This window comes from Lutzomyia longipalpis, chromosome 3, assembly GCF_024334085.1.
Source record: "Lutzomyia longipalpis isolate SR_M1_2022 chromosome 3, ASM2433408v1".
Classification (NCBI taxonomy): Eukaryota; Metazoa; Arthropoda; class Insecta; order Diptera; family Psychodidae; genus Lutzomyia; species Lutzomyia longipalpis.
Genome location: NC_074709.1, coordinates 26943480 through 26967918, shown reverse-complemented (window position 1 = coordinate 26967918; position 24439 = coordinate 26943480). Strand labels below are relative to the sequence as shown.

General features: G+C 37.2%; 2 protein-coding genes across 2 annotated transcripts; both read right to left on the bottom strand.

The window, feature by feature from the left end:
• Nucleotides 1-12: 12 nt before the first annotated feature.
• Nucleotides 13-4776, bottom strand: LOC129793530 (ankyrin repeat and death domain-containing protein 1A). The gene is made up of 7 exons (XM_055833633.1): nucleotides 4695-4776; nucleotides 2985-3062; nucleotides 2722-2858; nucleotides 1756-1899; nucleotides 1191-1662; nucleotides 413-510; nucleotides 13-325 (listed from the first exon to the last, which is right to left on the bottom strand). The coding sequence occupies exons 2-7, from the start codon at nucleotides 3058-3060 to the stop codon at nucleotides 149-151; spliced, it is 1104 nt and encodes a 367-aa protein (XP_055689608.1). The 5' UTR covers nucleotides 3061-3062; nucleotides 4695-4776; the 3' UTR covers nucleotides 13-148.
• A 294-nt stretch (nucleotides 4777-5070) lies between these two features.
• LOC129793555 (uncharacterized) lies at nucleotides 5071-24213 on the bottom strand. The gene is made up of 13 exons (XM_055833664.1): nucleotides 23529-24213; nucleotides 17630-17689; nucleotides 16948-17108; nucleotides 13069-13380; nucleotides 12784-12939; nucleotides 12400-12620; nucleotides 11851-12010; nucleotides 10779-11459; nucleotides 8222-8329; nucleotides 7988-8149; nucleotides 7016-7327; nucleotides 6813-6936; nucleotides 5071-6503 (listed from the first exon to the last, which is right to left on the bottom strand). Exons 1-13 carry the CDS (start codon nucleotides 23590-23592, stop codon nucleotides 5092-5094), a joined length of 3933 nt encoding a protein of 1310 aa, XP_055689639.1. The 5' UTR covers nucleotides 23593-24213; the 3' UTR covers nucleotides 5071-5091.
• Nucleotides 24214-24439: the final 226 nt, after the last annotated feature.

The following is a 24439-nucleotide window of genomic DNA, read 5'->3' as shown; positions in this document are numbered from 1 at the left end:
GATTTTTTCTTCATCTATTGCTTGTCTATTTTGAAAGGAGGGTTTTTGGGAGCTTTCTCAGTGGTTTTGGGGGAGGCGGAGAAAGCTCCGGCGGGGATTTTGCATCACATCTACGGTGCGCTTTGCAGAGTGCTGGTGGGGGCCACATTTAGTGGTTTTCTTCTTCCTGAAGGCGAAGGATGTCTGATTTATTCATAAAGTAGTAGCTCGGTTGACGTCCCTTGAGATCCTTTGCCACCCTCTTGGCGCCATTCTTAATCATAATGCGACTAATTGCCTCCACGCTACCCACCCCCATTGCATAGTGCAGTGGGGTACGTTCGAGCTGGAAAATCAGTGATAAAAAATAACTTTCATTCACTGCTCAAAACACAGCTAAAAGGGCTAAAAGAAGTTCTCAAAGCAGCCTCACATTGTCTCCAATTTTGAGTGCAGCGCGGAAATTCGTCACAAGGTACTCCACAATGTCTTCCTTCTCCTTTAGCACAGCAATATGAAGGGCTGTCCTACCTGCAAAAGGCATAAATTTGACGTCCAAAGAGCCTTATGAATTTCCTAACATTTCGTTCCTTTCCATTTTCATTTGTGAATTATTTTGAGCTTCTAATGCAGTCTCTCAACATCAATGAATAATAATTTTAGAAACTTTGATGAAGGTAGCTTGCAACAGGATTTGTAATTCCGCGAAGAGAAAACGATGAGTGAGTTCTCAGAAATAATTATTGTTGTAAAATTATATTAAAAGTAAATTGATTGATGGATTGCATCACTAAAATCAATCTCATGGCGATTTTCAATGATTTCTCCTAATTGAGCTTTCATTTGCATTGAAATTGTGATGAAATGCTTTCCATTTCGGGAACATATATTCTGTGAATTTATATTAGAAATGAACTGACTGGCAGGCATTTTAAATAGTTTTAATAGTTTAAACAGATTATGCTACGAAAGGACGCCATCTTTTCTAACCTAAAATTTTGCTTAAAATTAATGAGATATTTTTCATTTTTCTCTCGTGTTTTTGAAGAAATTGAGAAGGAAACGCGATGTTTTGTTAGATTTTTGAATTTTAATCATTGCAATTCTTTTCCGCCAACATTTAGATCCGAATGGAAAGGCTAGGATCTCCTGGTCTGTCTTTATGATTATTCATCTCAATAAAATATACCTACAGTGTTTTAAACACTCACCAAAGTAATTTCGCGCTTTAATGATGCGAATGGCATCCGAGGAGGAAGCAAGGAATTCCTGAAGCTTCTCCAGATCATCATTTCGAATGATACTGTGGCACTTCTCTCGGCGCTCCTCAAAATCCACAATACTCTCGAGGAATTTAGCCAGTTCGTTGTGCCCACGTGCCTGGGCCACGCTCACAATGCTATTCCCTTCACCATCCTTGGGGTCGAGAATGTGGTCGTATCCCTCAAGGAGCATTGACTGGAATGCATCCAAATCCCCACGGGCAGCCAGGGCAATCACATACCGATCGAATTCCTTTGCATTGGCCACATGACTCGCCTGGAGAGCTACATCACGTGCCGTGCGGTAGAGTTCATCACGATAAGTCAAACTAACTCCTGACTCCTCAATGAGGTGGAAAAGGGCATTCCTGCCATGGGAACGAGCAGCTGCAAAGTGCAGCATACTCTGCCCGTGTTCATCCTACCAACGAAAAAAATCGAAGAAATTAAAGAAAAAATTCAATTTCCCAGCCTTGAGAGAAAAAAAAAATCTCAATCTCATCATGAAAATTACTCTGTCAAAATTGCCCGTGGAATCTTCCTCATCGGGTGATGGGGTCAATGGGACAGCAGCTTCAGTGGGTGCTGCTGGAGCATCCACAGCATTCCTCACAACCACCCCACTTGCTTCTTCCTTCGGAACATTCTTTATCGATGCCTGCAAAAAAAATCAATTAATTCCTCTCAACGAAGAAAAAAATTCCCGGGAAAAATCTTGATGAGAAAAAGTGAATTTTCATTGAACCAGAAGTCATTGAAAAAGGAATGAGAAAAGTCACCAATAAAAATCAGGACAATTCTAAAGCAATTTGACGTAATTGTTGGAGTGGAAAAGTCATTTTTTGCCAATTAAATCTGAAGAATAAATTGAAAGTGAGTCACTTTTACTTTTCCACCAGTTAATTGGAATGGGAATTATTAATTATTGACGTTGAATTTCAGTTTGAAATTCTGCAAATTCCTCTCTAGCTGTTTTTTTTTTTAGTGAGTTGAGAATGGAGAAAAATGAACATGGTGCTCTACAACACTTTAAACCACAAAGGAGAGGTTGCTTGAAAAGTTTTGAAAATGAAAAACAATTTAAAAAAAATCTTTTGAAAGAAAATTGTTAATTAAAAATACTGAAAAGTTTGATTTGAATTAAGGAGTTTCGTTTAAGTAACATCACTAAAAAAAATACATAAATATAAGGAGAGATGACAAAAAAATCTTCAAAGAAAGCCAAACAGATTTTCAATTTTTAAAGAAAATAGCAATTATTAAAGAAAACTGTGCAAAATATTAAAAAAAAAAACAATAAAAACTCCGAAAATCTTTCTTGACTTTCCAATGAATAAATTCTTAAAGAATCTCTGCAATTCTTAAAAACTTTCATAACATCCTCCATCGTGGTGAGAATTTTATTTCAACCGCAAATTGCATGGAAGAGTGCACCGTGGAGAGAAATTTGTGGAATTTTGTATTTTTTTTATATAATTACCATTGCGTTCTCTTCTGCGTTTGAGCCGTTTGAGCTATTGGCGAAATTGTTGAGGTAGTTGGCGAGGAATGAAATTGGATTTTCCGGACGTTGATTCGCCACTTCGGTGAGACCTTTTATCAATGGATCCCCCAAAGCTGCAGTTAAAGAGGGAAATATTTTTACAATAAATGAACATTTTTGCACTTTGAATACTGATTTTTAATTGAAGAATTTTGATAGAGAAAAATGAGAAATTGAAGGAGGAAAAATGAGGAATTTACTTGTTGCCAAATAACGTCCTTCCTCCGTCCTGAACAGAGGTATCTCCAGGAGATTTCCGTTGCCAGTGCTGTTCATGTCTGTAAATTAATATGAAAAATTGGGAAACTTTTTATCATTTCCTCAGCTTTCTTCTTTGCTGGGAAAAGGATAAAAAGAAGAAAACGGAAAAACATTTAAAAAAGAAAATACGGCGGGAAAGCGTGGGTGGATCAGGCAGGAAACATTCCACCTTATCCGCAAAACTACCTTAGGTATTGAATTTTGCGCGAAAAAATTATCGCAAATTCTGCAGTGAGAAAGTTGCTTCTATTAGTTTTTATTAAAAATTAATGAAAATTCTTTAATGGGAAAAAGGGAAATTTTTGTGGAAAGGATTTCGGACTCCAAGCTTTTATTAAAAAAAAAAACAGTTTAAAAAAGTAAAATAATTCACAAAACTACCCCCACAACTTGCCAAAGTAATTCCATATTTAAAATTTGAGAGAGGATATTGAGATTCTCAACAAATTCACAGAGAAACTTTAAAAATTTTGCAAATCCTCTCAAACCTTCTCTTCTGCATGACTTCCTCCCACCTCCCCCAAAACACCCCATGTGGGCAAGTTCACTGAAGGGCAAGCAAAAGCACATGTGTGAGCTTTTTTTGCGAAGCTTTTCTAATCCAAACATTAGTAAACGCAGTTGGGGACAAATCAGATTACAAACATCCAAAAACCTTAATGATCGGAATTACTTAATAGGATTTCGATTTAATTGGAAATTCTGCATTTGACTCTGATGAGAGGGAAGCAAAAGTTTTCTTTTTCAGCAAGAATAACTCGAAGAAAACTCGATAAAAACTAAATTCTTGCATGTTAGAAAGAATATTTTTAATGTATTTTAAAATGAAATGAAGAATTTCTTTTATTGATAGGTACTAAAATTGTTTCAATCTTCAATAATTTCTTAAGAGCCCTTAAAATGAATAAACTGGAAAAATAGTTATGAGAATACCTAATATTTATAATTTTCACTGTTGAATTGATGCTTAACTAACGTTTAAAAAATCTTTTAATGCAAATTGAAGATAATTTATTAAAAAAAAGAATTATTGCTTAAAAAAAACTTGATATTAGTTTTAAAATTTCTCCAAACGGGTTTTTCATATTTATTTAAATTCATTTTCTTATTATTTGTTCTAATTACATTTTTTAAATCAGCGAACATTGCGTCTTTTATTTAATAATTTTTTTGTTTATAAAATTAATTATTCCTCTCATAAAAGTTAATTAATTCCTGGAACAATCAAGCCTATAATTACTTGTTTGACCTCTAAAAAAAACTTCAAAGGGTTCGCAACATCAAATGCAGTCAAAAAATGAACTTCTGTTGCTTCTGCATTTGAAAATCAGCCAAACCTTTGACGCCATCAATCAAAAATTAATTACTCAATGGCAAGTTCTTTGTAATGTACCTGCTTTGTCCCCATTTTTCCCGCGCAATGTGTCGTAGGCTGAAGCATAAAAATAAAAGGTCGTGCTTTGGTGCATTTTGTTGGAAAGATTTCTGGGAAAGGTTTCATTTTTTTTTTCATTAAAATCCCGGTGGGTGGGTCACATGGAAAGCAGGTGCGAAAGAAAACTGCAAAAAAAGGCGTTAAAAAGAAATGAAAAAGAAAAAAAAACGAAAATCATGCTAGAAAGACGAGAGTTTTGTTGTTCTTTACTAACCCGCACTTTGCTTCACGTGCCTATTGCGAGCATGAGGGCGGGATGGGTTTGAGGGTTGGTGAGAGATGAGCTGTCGCCGGGGATCTTTCCAACAAATAAAAATCAACAAGAAATAAAGAAAGAGGGCTAAACTGCTGCTATTTTAGGTGTTTGGCGCCTCTAGGCGATTGCAGGATGTTAAACCACATGCGCTAGGACGATGCTTGGTCATTTCGAGCAGGCTGACGAATTTTTAATGCACACAGATACACATCTAGATTGGTTTGGCTGACGTGGAAAGGTGGGATGGGTCTCATTTTTTGTTTGTTCTCTAGCTATGTACACAAAATTGAAGGATGTTTTTTTTTTGGTTTGAAAGACAGATAGAGAGAAGAAGAAAAACGGACAGGAAGGTGCTTCAGTTGTTGGTGGCTGCAGCTTCGGCAAGACTATGCTTCTTCTTGCGGAAAATATTAACGAACATCGTGGCAATGTGCTTGGTGTTCGTTAACGAGAGATCTTTCTCCAGTTGCAGGATATTCGCTGCTGCTGTGCAAAAGTCAATGAAGAGACGCCATTCCGTTAGCCCAAGACTCTGTTTGTTGCTCAGACGTATCATCCCAGATTGCAGTAGGTGCGTTCGTGGTCTGGACATTTGCAAACTTCGTGTTGCGCACAAATGTCGGAGGTTGTCGCTTTCCTTCATCAGGTGCGGCAGGGAGATGTTGTAGGACAGCCTGAGTCCAGTGCCCAGGTATGAAGGCCGTGCAGTTAGATTTCCCAGGTAGTAGGTGTTGCGGAAGTTGATGATTGCATCAAGGAATTGAACAGCTCTACCAACCTTGGAGAAGGCAATGCCAATATCAGCAACTGCTTCACTCTGTGTACAACAGAGTATTCGCAGGTGCTCCTGACAATTGATCCAGGCAACAAAATCATTCGAAGCACTAACATAGACTCCACGTCCATACGGCCAGTACTGCCCATTCCGTGCCATTGACTCCGACAACTGTCCCGAATCCTCGGGGTCTAACAATGGTATCAAGAGCCCATAAGCTGAAAGCATTGTCCTGATCTCCGAAGGATTTTCCAGAACTTCATTCATTGAGTAGTACTGCCCAAGAGTTTCCTCCCCAATTGCCTCCGAGAAGTCCCTACTCAGCAGTCGTCCCGTCAAAATCCTCTCAACATGCTCCAGTTGTGCAACGGTTAGATTGAGCGGCAATTCGAAGACTTCTAAATTCCTGCAGCACTCAACTAAAGTCGATCTTATCCATTTTCCCGCAGGATCGAGATTCAGATGGATCTCCTTGAGTGCTTCCGGTTCCAAGTTAGACTCATCAGTCTTTGCCTCCATCGCGGTGTTGTCTTGTAAGCCAGCCGGGAAGAAACTACTTGTAGGATGAGGTTTTAAATTCTGCGACACATCCAAGCAGTGAATATCCTTAATGAGAGGCACGAGAAATTCCCTGAATACGACGTAGCAGTCAAAATCAGGGATAACTACGCCTGCATCGGCATCATCGTCTATCAAACGCATCTGGTGGGTTTTCTTCATTGCCGGCCAGATGATATCAAAGAGATTGTGATCCAACTTCGTCTGACGCAGCTTAACCACATCAAAGACGTTGCGCTTGAGGAAGCGTGCAAGATTGCTAACAATCGTTACCCGTGCAGACGTCCTACTACCCGGAATGGAATTCCTCGCTGGCATTTCTGCAATTGAGGACGCCCTGCTCGTATCGTGAATCACTTTGAAGCATCGTTCGAGCGTTGACAGAATATCCGCATCGTCGAGAAGACGCCGTGCGCTATGGACATCATCCGGGACTACGCGAAATTGAAACTCACAATCAGAAAAGGTTGATCTTTGAAACATAACTCACATGGATTCAAACAGGCAAAGATCTCTTGCAGGCACTATAACAATGTGTTGTGTGGGAGGCAAATCAAAAGGCATTCTCATTATGTTATTTACACGCAAAGACTTTCAGAAAGTGGAAGGAAACGAGGATAGGGATGCATGCAGTTTTCTTTTCATGGACATTAATCTCTAAGAGAATTGTTAAAGAAAATCTAATGAAAAAAAAACTTGTAGCTCTATTCACGTCGGGCACTCAAGCACACGTTCACTCGGACCTTGATCATTCAACATCTCATCTGCCATTTCCTCCTGAACACCAAAATTCCGCAGCAGCATCTTGTGTGAGAGGATATTTTCCGAGCGATCGTGCAACATGTAGAATTCGGCTGTATTGCCCTCCTGTCGAGAACATCAGTTAGTTTGAAGTTTCCTCCAGTTTTTTTTTCCAGAGCAGAGAAACTGTTTATTGTCAACTTACCTCATCTTGAGCCTTTGGATTAGCACCCATGTGCACGAGGAGATTGTAAAAGTGCCCATTGTCGTGAATTGTAGCAGCATAGTGCAGAGCAGTCCTCTTCTGCTCATCCACAGCAGTCATTGTTTCCGGGAAACGACCTGCTAAGTACCTTATTATGCCCGTATGCCCAAAGACTGTGGCCACGTGCAGAGGAGTTGCACCATTGGGGGAAATTTCGTCTTTTGCTATTGCAAATTTGCGTCTATCGAGGGCTGATTGAAGATCCCTCAAGTTGCCTTCTCTGGCAGCTGTATGAACTCGACGGATTTTTCCCTGAAGGATAATAAACAGGCAATCAATTCTGATGATTTATTGTATTTTTAGGGAATCATTTTGTCTTCTTTTAAACAGCTTTAGAAAGAAGAAGATTTTTCGTAGGAAGTTGCTAATCTTCTAATTTTCTTAACATCCTTGGAAGAAGTTTGCTCCAATAAATAAGTCAACAAAATTACCTTTTGGTACAGTTTCCTTTCAAATGATCCTTTAATGATATTTAGAATAAAACTAAGTTCTAGAGTCATTGTGTTTTAATGAAACATACATGTTTCCGTTCTTAGAGTAAATGTATTATTCAAATTTTAAGAAGTACTTAGTTAGGAGATCTACGTTAACGAAGCTTATAGAAGTTTCTTCAATAATCCTAAGATAATTCCTAAGAAACTTTAAGACTCTTTGTATTGAAACTCTTTACTAGTGAAGAGTAAAAAGAAAGATTAAATAAAGCACAGAAATCACTCAGTTTCAGACGAGGACTTAAGGCTACAAAAAAGCAGGCTTGAATATTTCAACAACAAGATTGGTTTCATAGAAGGAAAAAAGCTTAATATAGCCTATTCTAACCTTAGAATTATCTCCAGCAGAGAAGAACATCAATGGACAGATTTTACTTATGCCTGTTCCTAAACAGTCTTGTACAGTATATAGTTTCCTTACCATGTAAGCAGGGACATTGTCAAGAAATGCCTGAATTTCAGCTTGTTTTGTCTCGAGGCCCATTAATTTCCTCCCTTCGCCATTCAAGACAACCGCTGCCAGGTACTCCATATCTCCACCCTCAATGGCCAATTTGATCTTCTCCATTTGCTCTTGATTAGCCTACAACGAAAATGTTAACAGGTGGATTTTTTTCTTGTCTTGAATGATTCATTCTGATTGTGTTTCACGCACCTCATCGTCATCCACGAGATTACCACCTTCGGATTGCTGACCAGTTGCTGGTTCACCCTGGACGATGCCCTCAATCTCCATCACCCCACCCGGTTGGTCGTCGTTCTTCTACAACATTAACATCACTCTTTGATTATTCATCGGACATCACAGTCCATTAATCAAAGGGAAGTGACTTCAACACAGAGGTGCGGGAGAAAAATCAATGCTCTTTTCCTCCTCCATTATTTATTCAACAAAAAATCTACTTAACATTCCTTCACGTGCTGGAAATCGTGCATTTTCTTCTTCTTTTTTCTACGCAAAAAAAAAGAGAAAAAATTCAACATCCCCTCCATGGGAATGTAATCAAAAATAATATCGAATTAATTGCACTGTGGCCACGAAGAGGGAATTATTCGACATGGCAGTGACTTGCTCAATTCTTCCCCTCTCGTCACACTCACAGAGAGAAAATTACCTGTCGATTCTCATTAATAATGGAAGGATTGCAAACCCACCCACCCAAATTACCGTGAGCACCCTCTTTAAGCGACGAGAAAATCGAAAGAAAACAGAGCGTGGCTAATTTTTCTCAACACCTTCGCAAAACTCCTTGAGAAATAAAAACCCTCAAAGTCCTTGAGAAAATACTTCCGATTACGAATTTATTTGTTCTTCCCACCCACCACCCCTTTCTCCCACTCCCTAGGTGTTTAATGTCTGTAACACCGCGAAAACTTCTACAAATTGTACAAATTTTCCACGCGGGAAAACTTTAACTTTTCATTGCATTCCCTCTGCCCAAAAAAGCACGTTGTATGATAAATGAAAATCTCTAGAAATATTTCCTTTTCGTGTCATATCAAAAGCACCACCACCACCCCCTCACACCACCCCATCGTGTATTGATAAATAAAATCTGTGTGAGAGTCTTTCAGTGTGGGGCGAAGGGAGCTCCTTTCACATGGCTGAACCAACAAAAAGCTCGATGGAATTCGCTCCTCTCACAGGGATTAATGTGATTTTTTTCCCACATGACTGCCCAAGGAGCACCGCCCCTCCCCCCAAAAAAGAGAGAAGAAAGGGAAGAATTTGAGGGTTTTTACTGCGAAAAAAAATTTCTCATGATTGATAGAGTGGTTGAGAAATTTCAATAGCAGCACAGGGATAAGAAGTGGCACATGAGGATGGAATTTGTCCTGAATCTTTAAGGATTTTCAATGGAAATTTGCTAACTCAATTTTAAGAGACTTCCGGCATTTGAAAAAAAAAATCAGGGAGGGTTTCTTTATCGATTAATCGGGGTGTTGAAATTAATTTTTGGGATAGATGAGGAAGGATAACAAGAAGACAATTAGAAGCCTTTATTAAAGTTGTAAATTATTCGTTAAATATTTTAAGTTTATTTTTAAGCCAAAAATATTCATTTTCTTCAGTTTTTCTTATAGAGAAACATTCAAAGCTATTATTTTTAGGCATTTGAATAGAATAAGAAAGAATATTTTCTCCACAAGAGGGCTTTAGACCTATATGCAGTAGTGTCATCTAGCGTTAAATTTAAATGGCGAAAAATTACTTTTCGTCTTCATTGAACTAATTTAAATTTAAAAAATCGTACGAAAAAATATAAACAAGTTCAAAAATAATTTAAAATAAAAATATTAATTTGAATTTCAATTAATAAAAAAATAAATTAAAATATTACCAACATAAAATAAAACAAAACAAATTATATTAAACATAGTCATTATGCAAATTATTTAAATTAAACCAAATAAAATTAAAATCAATCAACTAGAAAAAATTAAATTACAGTAAATGAATGTAAATTAAAGTGAAACATGTTTCAAAAATATAATATTAATTAAAGAAAATTAAACAAATTTTTGAGTAAATTATAAAACCGACCAATTGTTTACTAATTAAATTATTTTTTATGATTTTTAATATGATCATTTCATTCAATTAAAAATAGGTTGCTAAAATTAATTCAGATAATAAGAAGTTAAAAAATAATAAATTTACAAAGTTAAATTGCAAAAAGGCTCCTTCTTAAATCTCCAGCGATGCCAAGAATTTTTTTTTCTTTGAAAATCTCTCAAAAATAAAACTTTGTAGCTTCTGAATCCTCTTTCCTTTCTTTTGAAGTTTTTTTTTTTGCTAATCTTAATTTTAAAATAAACTTAAAAACTTCTTTCTAATTGGGACCTCAAAACAATTCTAAAGAAATTTTGCTCTCATTCTCAAGATATTTTCATATAAATTTAATTCTTTAAAGTTGTGTCAAAGTTCATTAAAACTTTTAAGAAAATATCCTGAAAATGAGAGCTCTATTCCTCGAGGACATCTCATGAGGTTCCCTTGTGAATGCAAGAAGGGTGGAAAATAATCTCCCGAGAGAGATGAGAATGTGACGACGGGGCAACATTCTTCAGGGGGTAAAAAGGGGCCAAAGGGGGTGCCATGTCCGTGTGTCAAACAACCAGGCAGAGAGAACACTTTACGCAGTGGATTTTGTGGGAAGTCAAGTGAGAAAATTGCACTCTTTGCATTCTGTGTGCACTCCACTGTTTACCTCTTGCTGCTCCTCGTCAGCCACGGGTGTCTTTCCCCCACTGACTGCCCTGACCTCATCATACTCAGCACTTGGCTCTCGGTTAATTGAATCCGCCACAGTGGAGCCGCCTGGTGTTTTATCACCATCCTGCAGCTCGTCTTCTTCTTGCACCTCCAATGCTTCCTTTTCCACACTCTCTTCCGCTTCCTCGTCCGTTTTTGTGTGGTCAGGAGGTGTGGGTGATTGTTCTTCCTCCATGGAGGTTTTTTCTTCATCATTTGGCATCTCACTTCCTTCGTCATTGTTGTTCACTTCACCGCTTGCCAGGATTGTCTCAGTTTCTGTCCCTTCGAGGGATTTTTCATCCAACTTTTCCTCACTTTCCTCAACCTTTTCATCTTCATTCACCTTCTCATTTTCCTCCTCGTCAACCTTCTCATTCACCTCAGTAGTAGCTAAATCTGCATCATCCACCTCCTTGGCAACTTCTTCTTCCTCACCAGCAGCTTCCACCTCAGTCAGGGGGGTATCAGTGTTCTGGGAATTGGTCATCCCATCGGCTGCGGTGCCATCGTCATTTTCCTGAGAAGTAACCAAATCCTTTTGCGCTTCATCCTCCTCTTCACCCTCATTGGCATCACTTTCAGTCGTTGTGGCAGCATTGCTGCTGCCATTTGCAAAATTGTCCTCAATAACACGCTACAAAAATATATTGAAATGCGAATTGGAGAAAAGTGGAAATCACAAAGAGAGAGAATGCAAAAAAGAAATTCTCAAAGCACGTAGAACAATGAGGAGACAGCATAATGATCAATGATTGAGATTCCTGTAAAATGGGAAGATTTATGTATTCGGGGAGGGTGGCTGAGACTACTCTCTCCTCCCCTACAAAAAAAGAGAAGTGGTTTTGTGGCCATTTTCTTCCCCCAAAAAAATACTGATCAAATTGAATTTCATGTGCACGAGAGCGATTTTATGCAAGCAGATGCATGTGGGTGGTGTGATCACTTAGGAAGCACCATGAGCTAGCACACTAAGAAAAATGAATTAACGAATTCAGAGGAAAATCAGAAGGAAAATAAAAACTTACATAGTGCGGTGTGGGTGGTCTCTTCTTGGTATTGGCTTCGGTGTTTCTTGCAAAAATTGCAGAAGGAGCCACAGAAGCAACAGTCCGGGCGGCGGCTTCGTGCAAATTCCCCGGCATTTCATCCTCTTCGGGGATTGCAGCACTCTGAAGCTCACTCTCACTGTGAAAGGAGGGAAAAGAGAATGTTTTGCGTTCAATCCAAGGATATATTGTACAATTTATCTGATAAAACTACGACGATAGGGAAGAAAATTCACTTTTCTAAGGCAATTTTCTTTGAAAAAAAAAAATTCTAGAAGGTTGAAAAGGGAGTTTGACGAGCTTTTCTTGAGCTTTTGTATAAAATTTTTACCGCTAAATTTCTATAAAATCAAAAGCTCCTTGAAAAGCTCTTAAAGGAAATTTCTAAGAAAAATGACAATTATGTACGAAAACTCCTTCACTTTATACTCTGATTTTCGTAGCACAATCATCAAGCACCTAACTTTCCAATCCAACTACTGCAAGTTCAAATCTCACAAAAAACAATTTTTTCCACGCATTTCTTACCTTCTAACTCCATTAACTTCCACTGTTTCCGGTGTGGTGACATTCGTTGGATCATCTGATGTGTTGGTGTCGATGTTATCGGATGAGAGGCTACCATTCCTGGAAATGACACTGAATGACGCTTTCTCAGATAGCACTCCGCGTCTACCATCTAAAGCTGTGCTTTTATCGGTGGCTGTATCCAAAATAAGGGATGTCGATTTTTTGAGTGATGCACGTGTCTGCAAAAATGATTAGGCTCCGAACAGGTTAGGCGAAATGGGGAATCATTTTGGGATGAATTCTTTTTTTTGTCAAAAAAAAGTCTTTTGAGAGAGAGCAAAAAGAGGGGGATGGGGTGGAAGTTTAAAGTTAATTTTTTTTGGCATTTCACGCGGATTTTACTTGAATGCCTCCCCACTTCCTTGCTTCCGTAATTATGCTCCAATCAAAGTCCGGAACCATGGTGTGGGCAATGCGGGGCGCTTCTGGGATGACGGTCAAGAGGGATTTGTCCATTTCTTGCGGTCTCTGCTTGTAGTATTCGGCCGCTTTCATTTTCTACATACACCAACCAAAAGAAAAGAAGAGAAGAAGAAGCGAATAAGTTGGAGACAGACGACAACAGACTGCTAATGAGCCGTTATGCTAAGACGGCTAAAAGAAGCCTAAATAGGAAGGTTTTGTTACGTTATCGGTGGCCGTTTCGTCGGCGCCCGCTTGTACGAGCAGATTGAATGAGCGCTCATTGTTCTTCGCCGCCGCCGCCCAATGCAGTGGAAGCTTCCCCGTGTCATCCACATCCATGGCTGCTTCCGGCCATATCGATAGCAGGTACTCCACGCACTTTACATGCGCCAATCCAGCTGCTTTGTGGAGTGCTGTAAGGCCATTTTGGTCTTTCGTTGATAATACAATTGGCGGCATTGGATGTGCCGTACGTTTCATCAGGTATTCCACATCATTGTCTATACAGGCTGTGTGGATTTCTTTTATCACATTCTATACAATTTAGAAGAGAAAAATTAAAGATTTTAAAAATCTTTCTATTTGTCTTAATTTTTAAAATTTAACGAACATTGTGGTGCTTTTTTTTAGCGTTTTTAAATATTTAAAGTCTTTCTCAGGAGCTTTGAAAATGAGGAGGTTATTTAGATGCTTCAAGACAGTTAAAGAAGCCTCGTTAAAAGCTCCAAGAATCCGTAAAAAGAAATCTTTTGAAATGCTCCAGAAACAATGAAAAGACGCAATTCTTATGCTTTAAAAGACAATTGGAAAAGGATTCTTTGAACGTTAGTAAAATCAGTTAGAAAAAGCTAGTTAGTTAGTTAGCTAGTAAAAAAGTTAGTTAAAATCTTTTTTCTTTTAATTTGAATCAAAGCAATGCCAAATAAAATTAAATAGCTTTTTTACGCTGAAAGATTTTTTATGTAAAACGTGATAATTAACCTATTTAAAAGAAATGAAAGAAAAAGAAAAATATCTTGAATTCTCATTAAACGTCTTTCTGGTTCTTCAGCTCTTTCCCAATAATCTTCTTTGTTTTCTCAATCCCAAATGAAAGCTCTTTATCTAAAATCTCTTTGAACATATCAAGACAATAGATTCCTATTAGAATCCTTTCTACAAAAGAATCAATTCAACAGCTATCCTTGCATGTTCTTCGATGTTTTCTTCAATGATGGGAAAATTGCATGAGAAGGACAAAAGGTTGCTTCTCACTTTGCAGATAAAACTTATCAGTTAAAATTCTCCTTCCTTTGCAATCAAGATAATTTCATTTTATTATCAGTTACAACAGATGCAGAAATTTCCATACTACGATGTGGGAAATTGTGGGTATTTAATCGATATTATTTAGTCTAATTTCATTTGTTCTATCAGGAGAGAAATATCAATTTAGGGATTATCTAATTGTCACATCTCCCCATTAATCCATTTGTCTCTATCAGGCCAAAGGGCACCCTGTGTGTGCGTGAATCTTCCCCTCCACAGCTGCTATTCGACGAATTCTAATTCAGGAAATGTGGGAAATCACCCAGAAAAATCAACATATTACGCACTACAGGCCCTTGGGAAATTGTTGATGGATAAACTTTTGCAAATTATCCTCATCCTATTATGCTTAATTAACTTCTCACCATTTTAATGGAAAACAAATTTCCATTTCAATTTACAAGTTGAAAATTGATTAATTAAAAACAACCCCTCTTATTGAGTTTTGTAGCATTTTCCAATCATTTTTTTGTTCATTTTTTTTACAGTCAATTCATTTTCAATCTCTTATATTGATGGGGGATTTTTTTTAAAATTTGATATCGCCACTAATTGATACATTCCTGGCCTATCAATTGATCAAATGTCAGTTGAATTTATTTAAAAAAGTTCCTTTTTGTAAACGATTTGCATATATTTTTTATTCACAGAAAGAATGATGAAGGGTTAATGTACAAGATGTTCGAATTATTGGCTTTTATTTACGCCTGAGCTTTGAAAGATTGAAATGTACTGGTAAGCTGACCAAGCTTACGGGAGCTGTGTTTCTTTCAGTGTACCAATTTTGTGAGAGCAAACTAGAACGCGAATTAATTTAAATATGCGCAAAGTCGGGAAAAGTAGAAAAGTCATACCCTAAGAAATGTTTGGAAGGCCATATCTCGAGAACGGATCCATAGATTTTCATAAATTTTTTTTTGTTTGAAAGGTCTTGAAGCCAGCTATAACATATCGAAAAACGAAAAAAAATTATGTCGCCATTTTCGAAAAATTCGAGTTCGAAATTTTCGAAAACTTTGTTTTTGATTTTAGCGCCTCTTGCGGTCATTTCTCGAAGTTGCAATGTTCTAGACATTTGTAGGGTTTCACGAAACCTTTCATTTGCGCTTGAGTTGATCAAGATCGGACTTGTAGAACCCGAGATATGACATGCCAACTTTGGAAGGCTATATCTCGAGAACGGATCCATAGATTTTCTTCATTTTTGGCATGGAGCTAGATAATATGGTCAGCTACAACATATCAAAAAATGAAAAAAATTTATGTCGCCGTTTTCGAGATATTCATCGAAAACTAATCGAAAATTTTGTTTTCGATTTTTGGCCCCCTAGCGGTCACTTTTGAAACTTCGGATGTTCTAGAGAGTTGTAGGGTTTGTTGAGATCTTTCATTTGACCCCGGGTTGATCAAAATCGGTCAAGCCGTTTTCGAGTTATGGTCGATTTTCGATGAAAAATTGTGGCGGCCATATTGACTAAACGGCTTGACCGATTTTCGAAAATGAGGTATCGTTGGAAAGGTCTTGATGGCCCCTACAACATATCAAAATTTCAGACCTCTAGCTATAATAGCGGCTGAGATATAGCGAAAACAAAATTTTGAGGTTATTCAAAATGGCGGACAGAGGGGAGGGGGGGTGGATTTGACCTCATAATCGGATGTCTTCCGGTCGATATTTAAACTTTTCCGTTTACCGCAAGTCTCTATCTATCACCGTTCTCTCGCAATTTAGCGTTATGTTCCGGACGGCCGGCCGGACGGACGGACGGCCGGAAAAAAAAATTTTTGGCGCATACGTTTTTTGGAATGTGGGGACCCTAATTCGTGCTCATCCCAAGTTTGAGCCCGATCTGACGACTTTCGATTTTGCTCGGTACACAAAAGCTGTGTCTGAAAGAAACACAGCTAAAACATTGAGATGGAGACGTCTGGTAAGATGAATTATGCAATTATTTGAATTTTAACTATATAAACTTAAATAAAAAATTAGTCAAAGGATTTTTGTAAAGATTTTAGAGATTACCAGGCGCCTTCACATTACTTAAAAATTTAATTTAAAATAAAACTTTGCTGCTTAGGTATTACCAGGCGTCTCCACTTTACTCAAAAAGCAAATTTATTGAAATTGAAGTGCCAAAATTACTGACCAGACGTCGTATCTTTACTTTAAACCGAAAATATATTAAAATTGAAATATTACGAATCACCAGGCGTCTCCACTTGGCTCATAAACTCAAATAAACTTAAATAAGGGACAAAATAACAACCAGGCCCCTCCATATATCTTCCAATCCAACTTCTCGTGAAAATGGAGGCGTCTGGTGGTTATTTCCCTTATTTTCGTGAGATAAAATAACAAAAATAAACACATTTGGCACTGTCTGGAGCATCTTGGTTAAGTTTAAAAAAATCCATCCACGATGCGTTATCATATTCACACATCCATTATTTCAAATGATTTTGATTTCGTTATTTCACTCAATTCCATGCCCTTTTTATGTAGATACGAATAAAAAAAAACCCATCGCTTTAGCAATAAAAATCAGTGAGAGAATATAATTTTTCACCCCTCAATTCTATATCATTTCCACCCCCGCACAATCAATGGGAATTTTATTCTACGTGCAAAAGTTATGGGGGGAAAATTGAAGGAAAAAAACCTTCCTGAGGGAAAGCTCCCAAGTTTTTGGGGGATAAAGTTGAAGCATTTATTTCGTCACTCACTTCCACAGCTCCCGTGGAAATTTCGAAATAAATTCTCCCCAAGGGAATTTGCAAAAAAACGGAACTTACCAGAATGTAGGGAACTGATTCAAGGAACTTCCTCATTCGGGGATGTGTACTAATCTCCGATCGTAGCTTCATCCCCTGCCCTGCCCAGAGGACCTTTGTCAGCTTCGGTATGTCTTTATCATGGATCCAAATGCGAATATTTGAGGGTTTTATGTTGAAAACTGCAGGAAAATTCAATAAAAAGAGAAAATTCACATTAAAGGGTGGATTTATTGAAATGAAATTTTTTGATTGAGGGGGCCTGATTGATGGTTTTAAGGGCTAAATTTACCTTCAATTTTAGCTTCTAAATTTAGCCCCTAAAATATAGTGAGTGATAATTAATCAAGAGGGTTTTTTTCTGTCTTTCACCTCCATTAAAGGCGTCAAATAATTCTATTTTTAAAGTCACCTCCTTGAAGATTGTATATATTCATAAAAGGACGAAGAATTACTTTAAATAACATCCTCATCAATTTTTCAAAAGAGCCGCATCAACTTACAAGTGGACGAGACGTTTTAGCGAGAACAAGATGAAGACAAAAAGTCCATAAATCGATTAAGCACTCACAAGTCCAATGAATATTTCAGAAGTGAAAGTCAATTAAGGTGCGCAGGGGGGAGGGAGGTAAATAAATTCATTTATCGCACGAATTTTCAATATTTCATCACCCCGAGGTGTTTTTGGGGGCATCAATTTTACCTTCTTTCGGAGGTGGATCCTGACCCACATTTCCCGCCAATTGTATACTCATGCCCAAAACTGAAAGGAAAAAACGGAAAAGCCAATAAATGGATTTTCAGGAGCCAATTTGTTCAAATAAAAAAGAAATTTGGAATTTTATTGATAAAATAACTTAAAAAATTTAATTTTGTTGAACTTTGCATTCCGGTAGAAAATTCAAAAATTAACCCTCCCTCCTGTAAACTTGAAAGCTCCAAATAGAGCGTGGTGATGGGAAAGTTTGCAGGTGCAGATGTGTGTGAAGGTATTCCCGCCCTAAATTTTCCACCCCACCCCCACATTGTTTGAGACTTTTTTGTATGATTCATTTAGGGGAAGTTCGTATAATAAAAATGGAATTTTCTCTACGCCTGAAAACTATAAATGGAAAGGAAAATTCCATTTAATTGCTTTTACTACGAATTATTGGTTTTTTATAGACTGTTTATTAGTTTTTAAAATTTTCCATGAATTTTTTATAATGATATTTGTGCAGCAAAATAGTAAAAAAAAAATGAATAAATAGAATGAAAAATATAGCAATGAAGGAAAACGAAAAAGGAAATTCATTAATAAATCATTTCCGTTACAAATGAAATTGATGATGAAATAAACAGATTAAATAATAAATAATAATATTAGATAATAAATAATAAGGGAATGTAAATTAAATAATGTTAAATTCAATCTTTCTATTAGATTTTTCTACGCGTTTTTTCTACACATTTTTGTTTGTCGAAAGCTCCTGAAACAAACTCACATAAATCACGTGTAAGCTGGATAAAATTAAATTTTCTCTAAACAAATATTTGCTTCATATTATACAGCTGATAACCTCTCTAAAATTCTCTCGTTTCTGCAAACATTGCATTGATTTATCTTTCAAAATAAATCAATTCAAGTGAGGGCAGTAAACTGCCATCACTTTCCCCATCCCTTAATAGTGTAAAGGGGGTTGTAAAACCTTTCACCACTATATTTTACAAAAGAAATCAAAGCCAAAAGGAACGCTAAAAGGGCAAACAAAGTGAGTTTTAAGTATCTGAAAAAGTTAACTTCTTGCAAAATCTGCAATTATGTCGTAAAATTGTGCACTTGATGGGAACTTTCTGACATACTTTGGGGCTCATTAAAACCTCTCTTTCCCTCCTCCCATCGAAAAATTCACTTCATAATTTGCCCGTGTTCTCTGCTGCATCCACTCTACAATAATGTGCGCAAAATGCCAAAAAGCTCATATATTTGCATTCAAAATTATTGCACTGTGTGAGCATTAAAAGAGAAAAGTTTTAGCGTTGATTTTTGGCGTAATTTTGAAGACAATGAGAAATTACTTTTTCATAAATTCCTTGTTTCAAATTAACTCCAAAGAGTTTCATAAACTACGTGAAAGTTCATCAGCTCTATGAGCTTTTTATTACTTCTCTTGCAAAGTGGAAGCAATGAAAATATTTCACTGATAAAGTGAACATTGGGTAGTCATTGTAAATTACATGAGAAGCTTCAGGGAATGAAATCGATATTAAATCTATTTTAAATATAATCGCATTTCCATTGGATAGTTCCAAGAAAAACTCGCAGTCAATTTAAAAATACGCGGAAATTATTTTTTAATGTAATCACAAATTGAATGTAAAAAGTTTTGAGATTAATTCGTGGAAAGTTTTTCAATTATTTGATATTTTTTTTTAATTCTTGTAACGACAGATTAACACGTTAAGAACACGTAGAATACTTTAAAATTAATTTACACGAAGCGTGTAATAAATTGATCGCATGTGGTAGAAAAAAGCTTACCCGGCAAACCCAGATACATATAAGTCATATCAATACCTACGTTATTTGAAGGAAGTTTAGCAATTGAATGAATTTTCTTTGATAACTTTTGAACATTAATTTGTGAACGTCTAAATTTATTAATCAAAAACAATTTTATACACCAAGTGTAATAAATTAACAGTATACCGTAGAATAAGTGTACCCGGCTGGTCAATTACTGATTAAAGAACTTTTGAAGAACTTATGAAGAATTTTTTTACATGTAAAAAAAAGTAACAATAGAGTAGAAAAGGTTAACCCGGCTGACATTATTTATACATCATGTAAAAGAATATTTTTTTTTATAAGTTTGACACATTAGTTCAGTGAGGATATACGGTAGAAAAACTCTACCTGGCAGGTACAAAGAGTAAAGAAAAATTATTTTATTTTCTATTTTTTAAAGAATAGTTGGAGTTTTACGTTTTCGAGAGCTTTTCCGATTTTTCATATTCCACAGAACGAGATTAAATTAAAAAGGAAAATATTGTTAAAGTTGAATAATTACATTTAAAATTTCCAAGAAATGAATGAGAATTTATCTCTCTTGTGGATTTTATTGGGAAATCTTTATCTTTTCTGTGCAATCGGTATCATCCCTTACCAGCTTCTTCTCGCATTTTGGCAGCTACAATAGCATCCATGGTAAATTATGTGTGTATGTATTCCTCCTTTAAGAAGCAGCTCCACCACAAACTACGGGTAGTCGAATAATCCTCTCTTGAGAGAGGAAGCAGAAAGTGATAGAGACGACACTCTTCCGGTTCCGCACCGGAGTCACGAATTCAATTGACTGCAGGTGCAATAAATCTCCCTTTGGCGCGCACCCTTTTGCTTTAAATTGAACTCAAAAAGGGGTTGGTAAGTTCCAAAAATAAATGCGCCTTCTTCGCTCACAGACTACAAATTCTGCACTAAATACAAAGCTCACGCGGTTGCACTCCAAGACCACATAACCACTCAACAGTGAACTTGACTTGGGGTTTCCGTTTGTGGTGGCCCCCACGAGAACTCGAGGGGTTGTGTGTGTTTGTTTTTTCTTTTTGTTCAATGCTCGCTCTGTGTGGTAGCCGCGAGGCTCGCAACCCTTTGCGCTCGGAGGACAGAATCGGAATGTTGATGGAAACCACCTGTCTAAATGGTGTTTGTCACACTTTCAAAGCATTCCCACCAGACACATATTCATCGTTATTCGTGGGCGACCTCGAATCGATAAATCGAATCCCCGGTATATAGCACTTTTCAATTGCGCCCCTCTAAGCCCACGCGCGCGATGGTTTTTCCATCGCTTAGCACGAGGGGGGGTGGTAACCCATAGTGGGTGGTCAGGGACATGTCGATGGGGATATTATCGCCATCCCCATTCGAAAAAAGCAGCCCCAAATTCGAGGGGTGTTTGACTGAAAATCATTTTTTTTTAATATTCGTTTTGTTCCTCCCCTAAATTGTACTCAAAAGAAAAATCCCGGGAAAGCTATTTCTCTTAAAAATCTCAAGAGGATTTATTATAGAGGTCAGGAAGAATTTATTCTTTTGAATATGAGATTCTTTAAGCAAATTCTTTGATTTGAATTTTCTTTGAGAGATTTTTTAAAATTTTTAATTTGAAAGAAATTTAAAAAAAATCGTGAAGGAGCATTATATGTTATGCACAATACATAGAGATAAGCCCTTAGCTTTAACAGAAGAATTCTATGCACAATGCTTTAAGCCCCTTTGTAGTTAACCAAGTTTAGTCAATCACTCGAGAAAAATTTGATTAATTCCCGTCAAAGCGCTGGGAAATATAAGTACGAATTTTCCTAAAGAAAATGCCCAACAATAATTTAAAAAAAAACTAAATTTACTGTTTCTTACTTTCTTTTGTACTGTGCATTATATTCTTCCAATATCCTGCAAAAATTCTCAGAAATAATCAGAGTTTTTCGAATTATTCGCATACTTTTAAAAATATTCGGAATAAAACCCAAAAAATTCCGCCAGATAATCACCCCTTGACTCAAAATTATCTCTTTAATCTGTCCCATTGCTTCTAATTGTACATTATTACCCACCATACGAATAATTCCAAAAAATAACCCACAGTTTATTTCAACCCCTAATATTACTTACCCCCAAAAGGTGGGAATTTTTTTCCGAGTATATCCCCTCAGGGGGGAAAAATGTTTTGCTATGTTTTAGCACCTTCACTGTGAGTAACTTTTCAATCCACAAAACAGCGATTTCTCCCTCCACCCCTCGCCATTATCTTCAACCACTTCTTTCGGCACTTTTCTCCACCCACGCACCACCGCGTGACTAAATTGCGCGTCGTCTTTTATTATCCCTTTGCGCCCATGATTAATTGCGCACCCCCGCATGTTTTATGTTTTTTTGAAAGCTCTGGGGGTGATTGTGGCAAAAGGACTCTCTCCGCATAAGCACTCTTTTGCCACTCTTTGTGTGAAAACATGCCTTTCAATTGAAATCGATTCCCGCCCCCGCGCCCACAGTGTGCACCTCATTTGAGTTTATTGCCTTCCAACCCCCGCGTTGTTTTTTCTTTGTGTTAATTTCAGCCATCTCACCCACGACCCCGCCGAAAAAAAAGCACTTTAATTGGCTCGCCGTGGCGGAAGTTGGACTCCCCGGGCCGGAAATGTAGCGATAGCGTTGCCAGTTTGTATTAATTATTGACTCTTCCATATACATATGTATGTAGGATACCTTAAATGATGATTAAACTTTCATTGCGTGTCCTTTTTCACGGCACCTTCCCTTGTGAGAGATTTCTGCGCCAGGGGGTGGTTGGGTCACTACTATGTAAAGTATATTGCCACCCTCCATCCCCTTCATTGACTGCCCTACCGCCACGTGCATGATGTAGCTCTATTGGGGCAATATTTAACGAAGGAAATGGCAAATTTCTTCCTAATAAGCGGGTATGTTAATGAGAAAATAAAAAGAATAAATGGTGTATCGGGTGTTCCAAATTGACTGCTTTATTTGATTAATTGGAAGTTATTGTTTTTTCCACTCTCTTTATTTCTCGGGGGAAGGGGTTGATGGTGTGAATTACCATTCTATTTTATTTAAAAACAAGGTAAATGCTTGTTGAGGTCTTTATTAATAATTCAAAGGATGAATTCTTGAAATTTTTATGAAGATTAAAGGATTTTAAAGTTGATCTTTTGGGGAATTAAAGAATTTGGAGAAAACAGTTATGATGTGAGAAGATTTGAATTAATAATCAGAGATTTTCTTTTCATTTTAGGATTTAAGACCAGCTGGGTAATACTTTTTTACATGACTGACTGTTTATTACACGTTACGTAAAATATAATTGTTTTGTACACTGTATCGATTTCTTAATGGTTTAAGGCGTTCAACGAACCACAATGTATTAATTACGTTTAATTGGGTGCTAAGTAAAGAAATAATTGATAATATTTCGATTTATAGAGGAGATTGAGATGGGGTGAGTCAAACAAAACTTAAGTGATTTAACCCTGGAGGATTTTGCTGGACAACGTGGTCAAAGACTTTTTTCAACCGCCACAGAATTAAAATCTATTGAAATTAATATTAATATCTGTTGAAATTATTCTTACACCGAGGTTTATCAAGCTCTTAGTCCACACATTTTCCAAAACATTCTCTGTTTATCTAATAATAGTTTAGAAAAGATCGAATGAGAATCAATCAGAAAAAATTCTATACAAGTTTAGCATCTATGGTTTGATGAATTTGAACCTCAAATTCTTTTTTATTTTTATTCAAATTTTAACGATTTTAGCTATGCTCAGAGTAAGGATTTAAAAATTGAGTAATTTAAGGCTTAACTCCACCCACAGAGCTTAATTCATTATCCAATCAAATCACATTTAAAATCCTCTCCGATTGGCTGATAAATTTGAGTAGAATTTTCATTGGTTAATCTCCCTCGGACTCTTCTTCTTCTTTTTAACCTAACGGAGCTTAAGTGCAAAGTTCATTTGAATAGAAGTGTCAAAAAACATTCTTAGACACTTTGACATGGAAGACGGGTATTATATGTAATTAAATATGTTATAAAACTCACCCTTGGGCGGAGATGAATGATAGTAGAGGGCGCGTTTTTTTGAGCGACGCTTAAAATGCGGCATTATGGCGCTTTGGGTGTCTCCTTGGGGGCGGCGGCGGTTGTTCAACTAGATGACTGCACACCATGTTAGAATGTCCACAAAACTCCCGGATCACGACTTTTTATTCTTTTATTACTTTTTTTGCCTCCCTCTTACATTGATACCGCGGAGGGATGATTACAGGAGAGCCACCAATTCAACGGTCAAACAGTAAAAAAGCACATTTCTTGCCGCCGCGATGGCGTGGCTACGCTAAAAGGGGGGAAGATGGGGAGACAATTGGGAGGGTGGAAGGAAAAAACTTGGATGAATTATTAATTAATGCATTCGTGAGGTGATCCACTTTGTCTTATTGATTTTATTGCTACCTTCTCTTTTTGGGGGGTGGATAGAGGGGGAATGCGTCTCTGCACACAGCAGTGTAGGCAACACAACACAGAAAAAAATGGTTTAAAGGTAAAATTAACAGACAAAAATTATATAGGGGATGCTTGGGAATGTTTGCCTATATAGCACGTTCTAATTGGGACACAGAACTGCCGTGAAAATTGCAAGAAGGGATAATTTAGTATTTTTTCAACAGCAGAGAGTGAGAAATTCACAACCCTGGCACACCTTTTCAGCACACCCTCGTGTGAGGCTTTTTTGTCGCGCACAAGCGAATTATTTATGAATCAACATGCAACCAAGTGCAACCACGATCGATGCCCAATCGAATGCTTCGTGCACCTTTTGGGGGTCACCCCCTTTACATGGAAGTTTTGCAATAACAACAACAGCTTTTTCACCCGGAAGCTCTTCTATGTGGGCAGTACACTGAAAAAAAGTGCCAGGGTTTGCGCGGTATAGGCTATGGGCAACAACACCA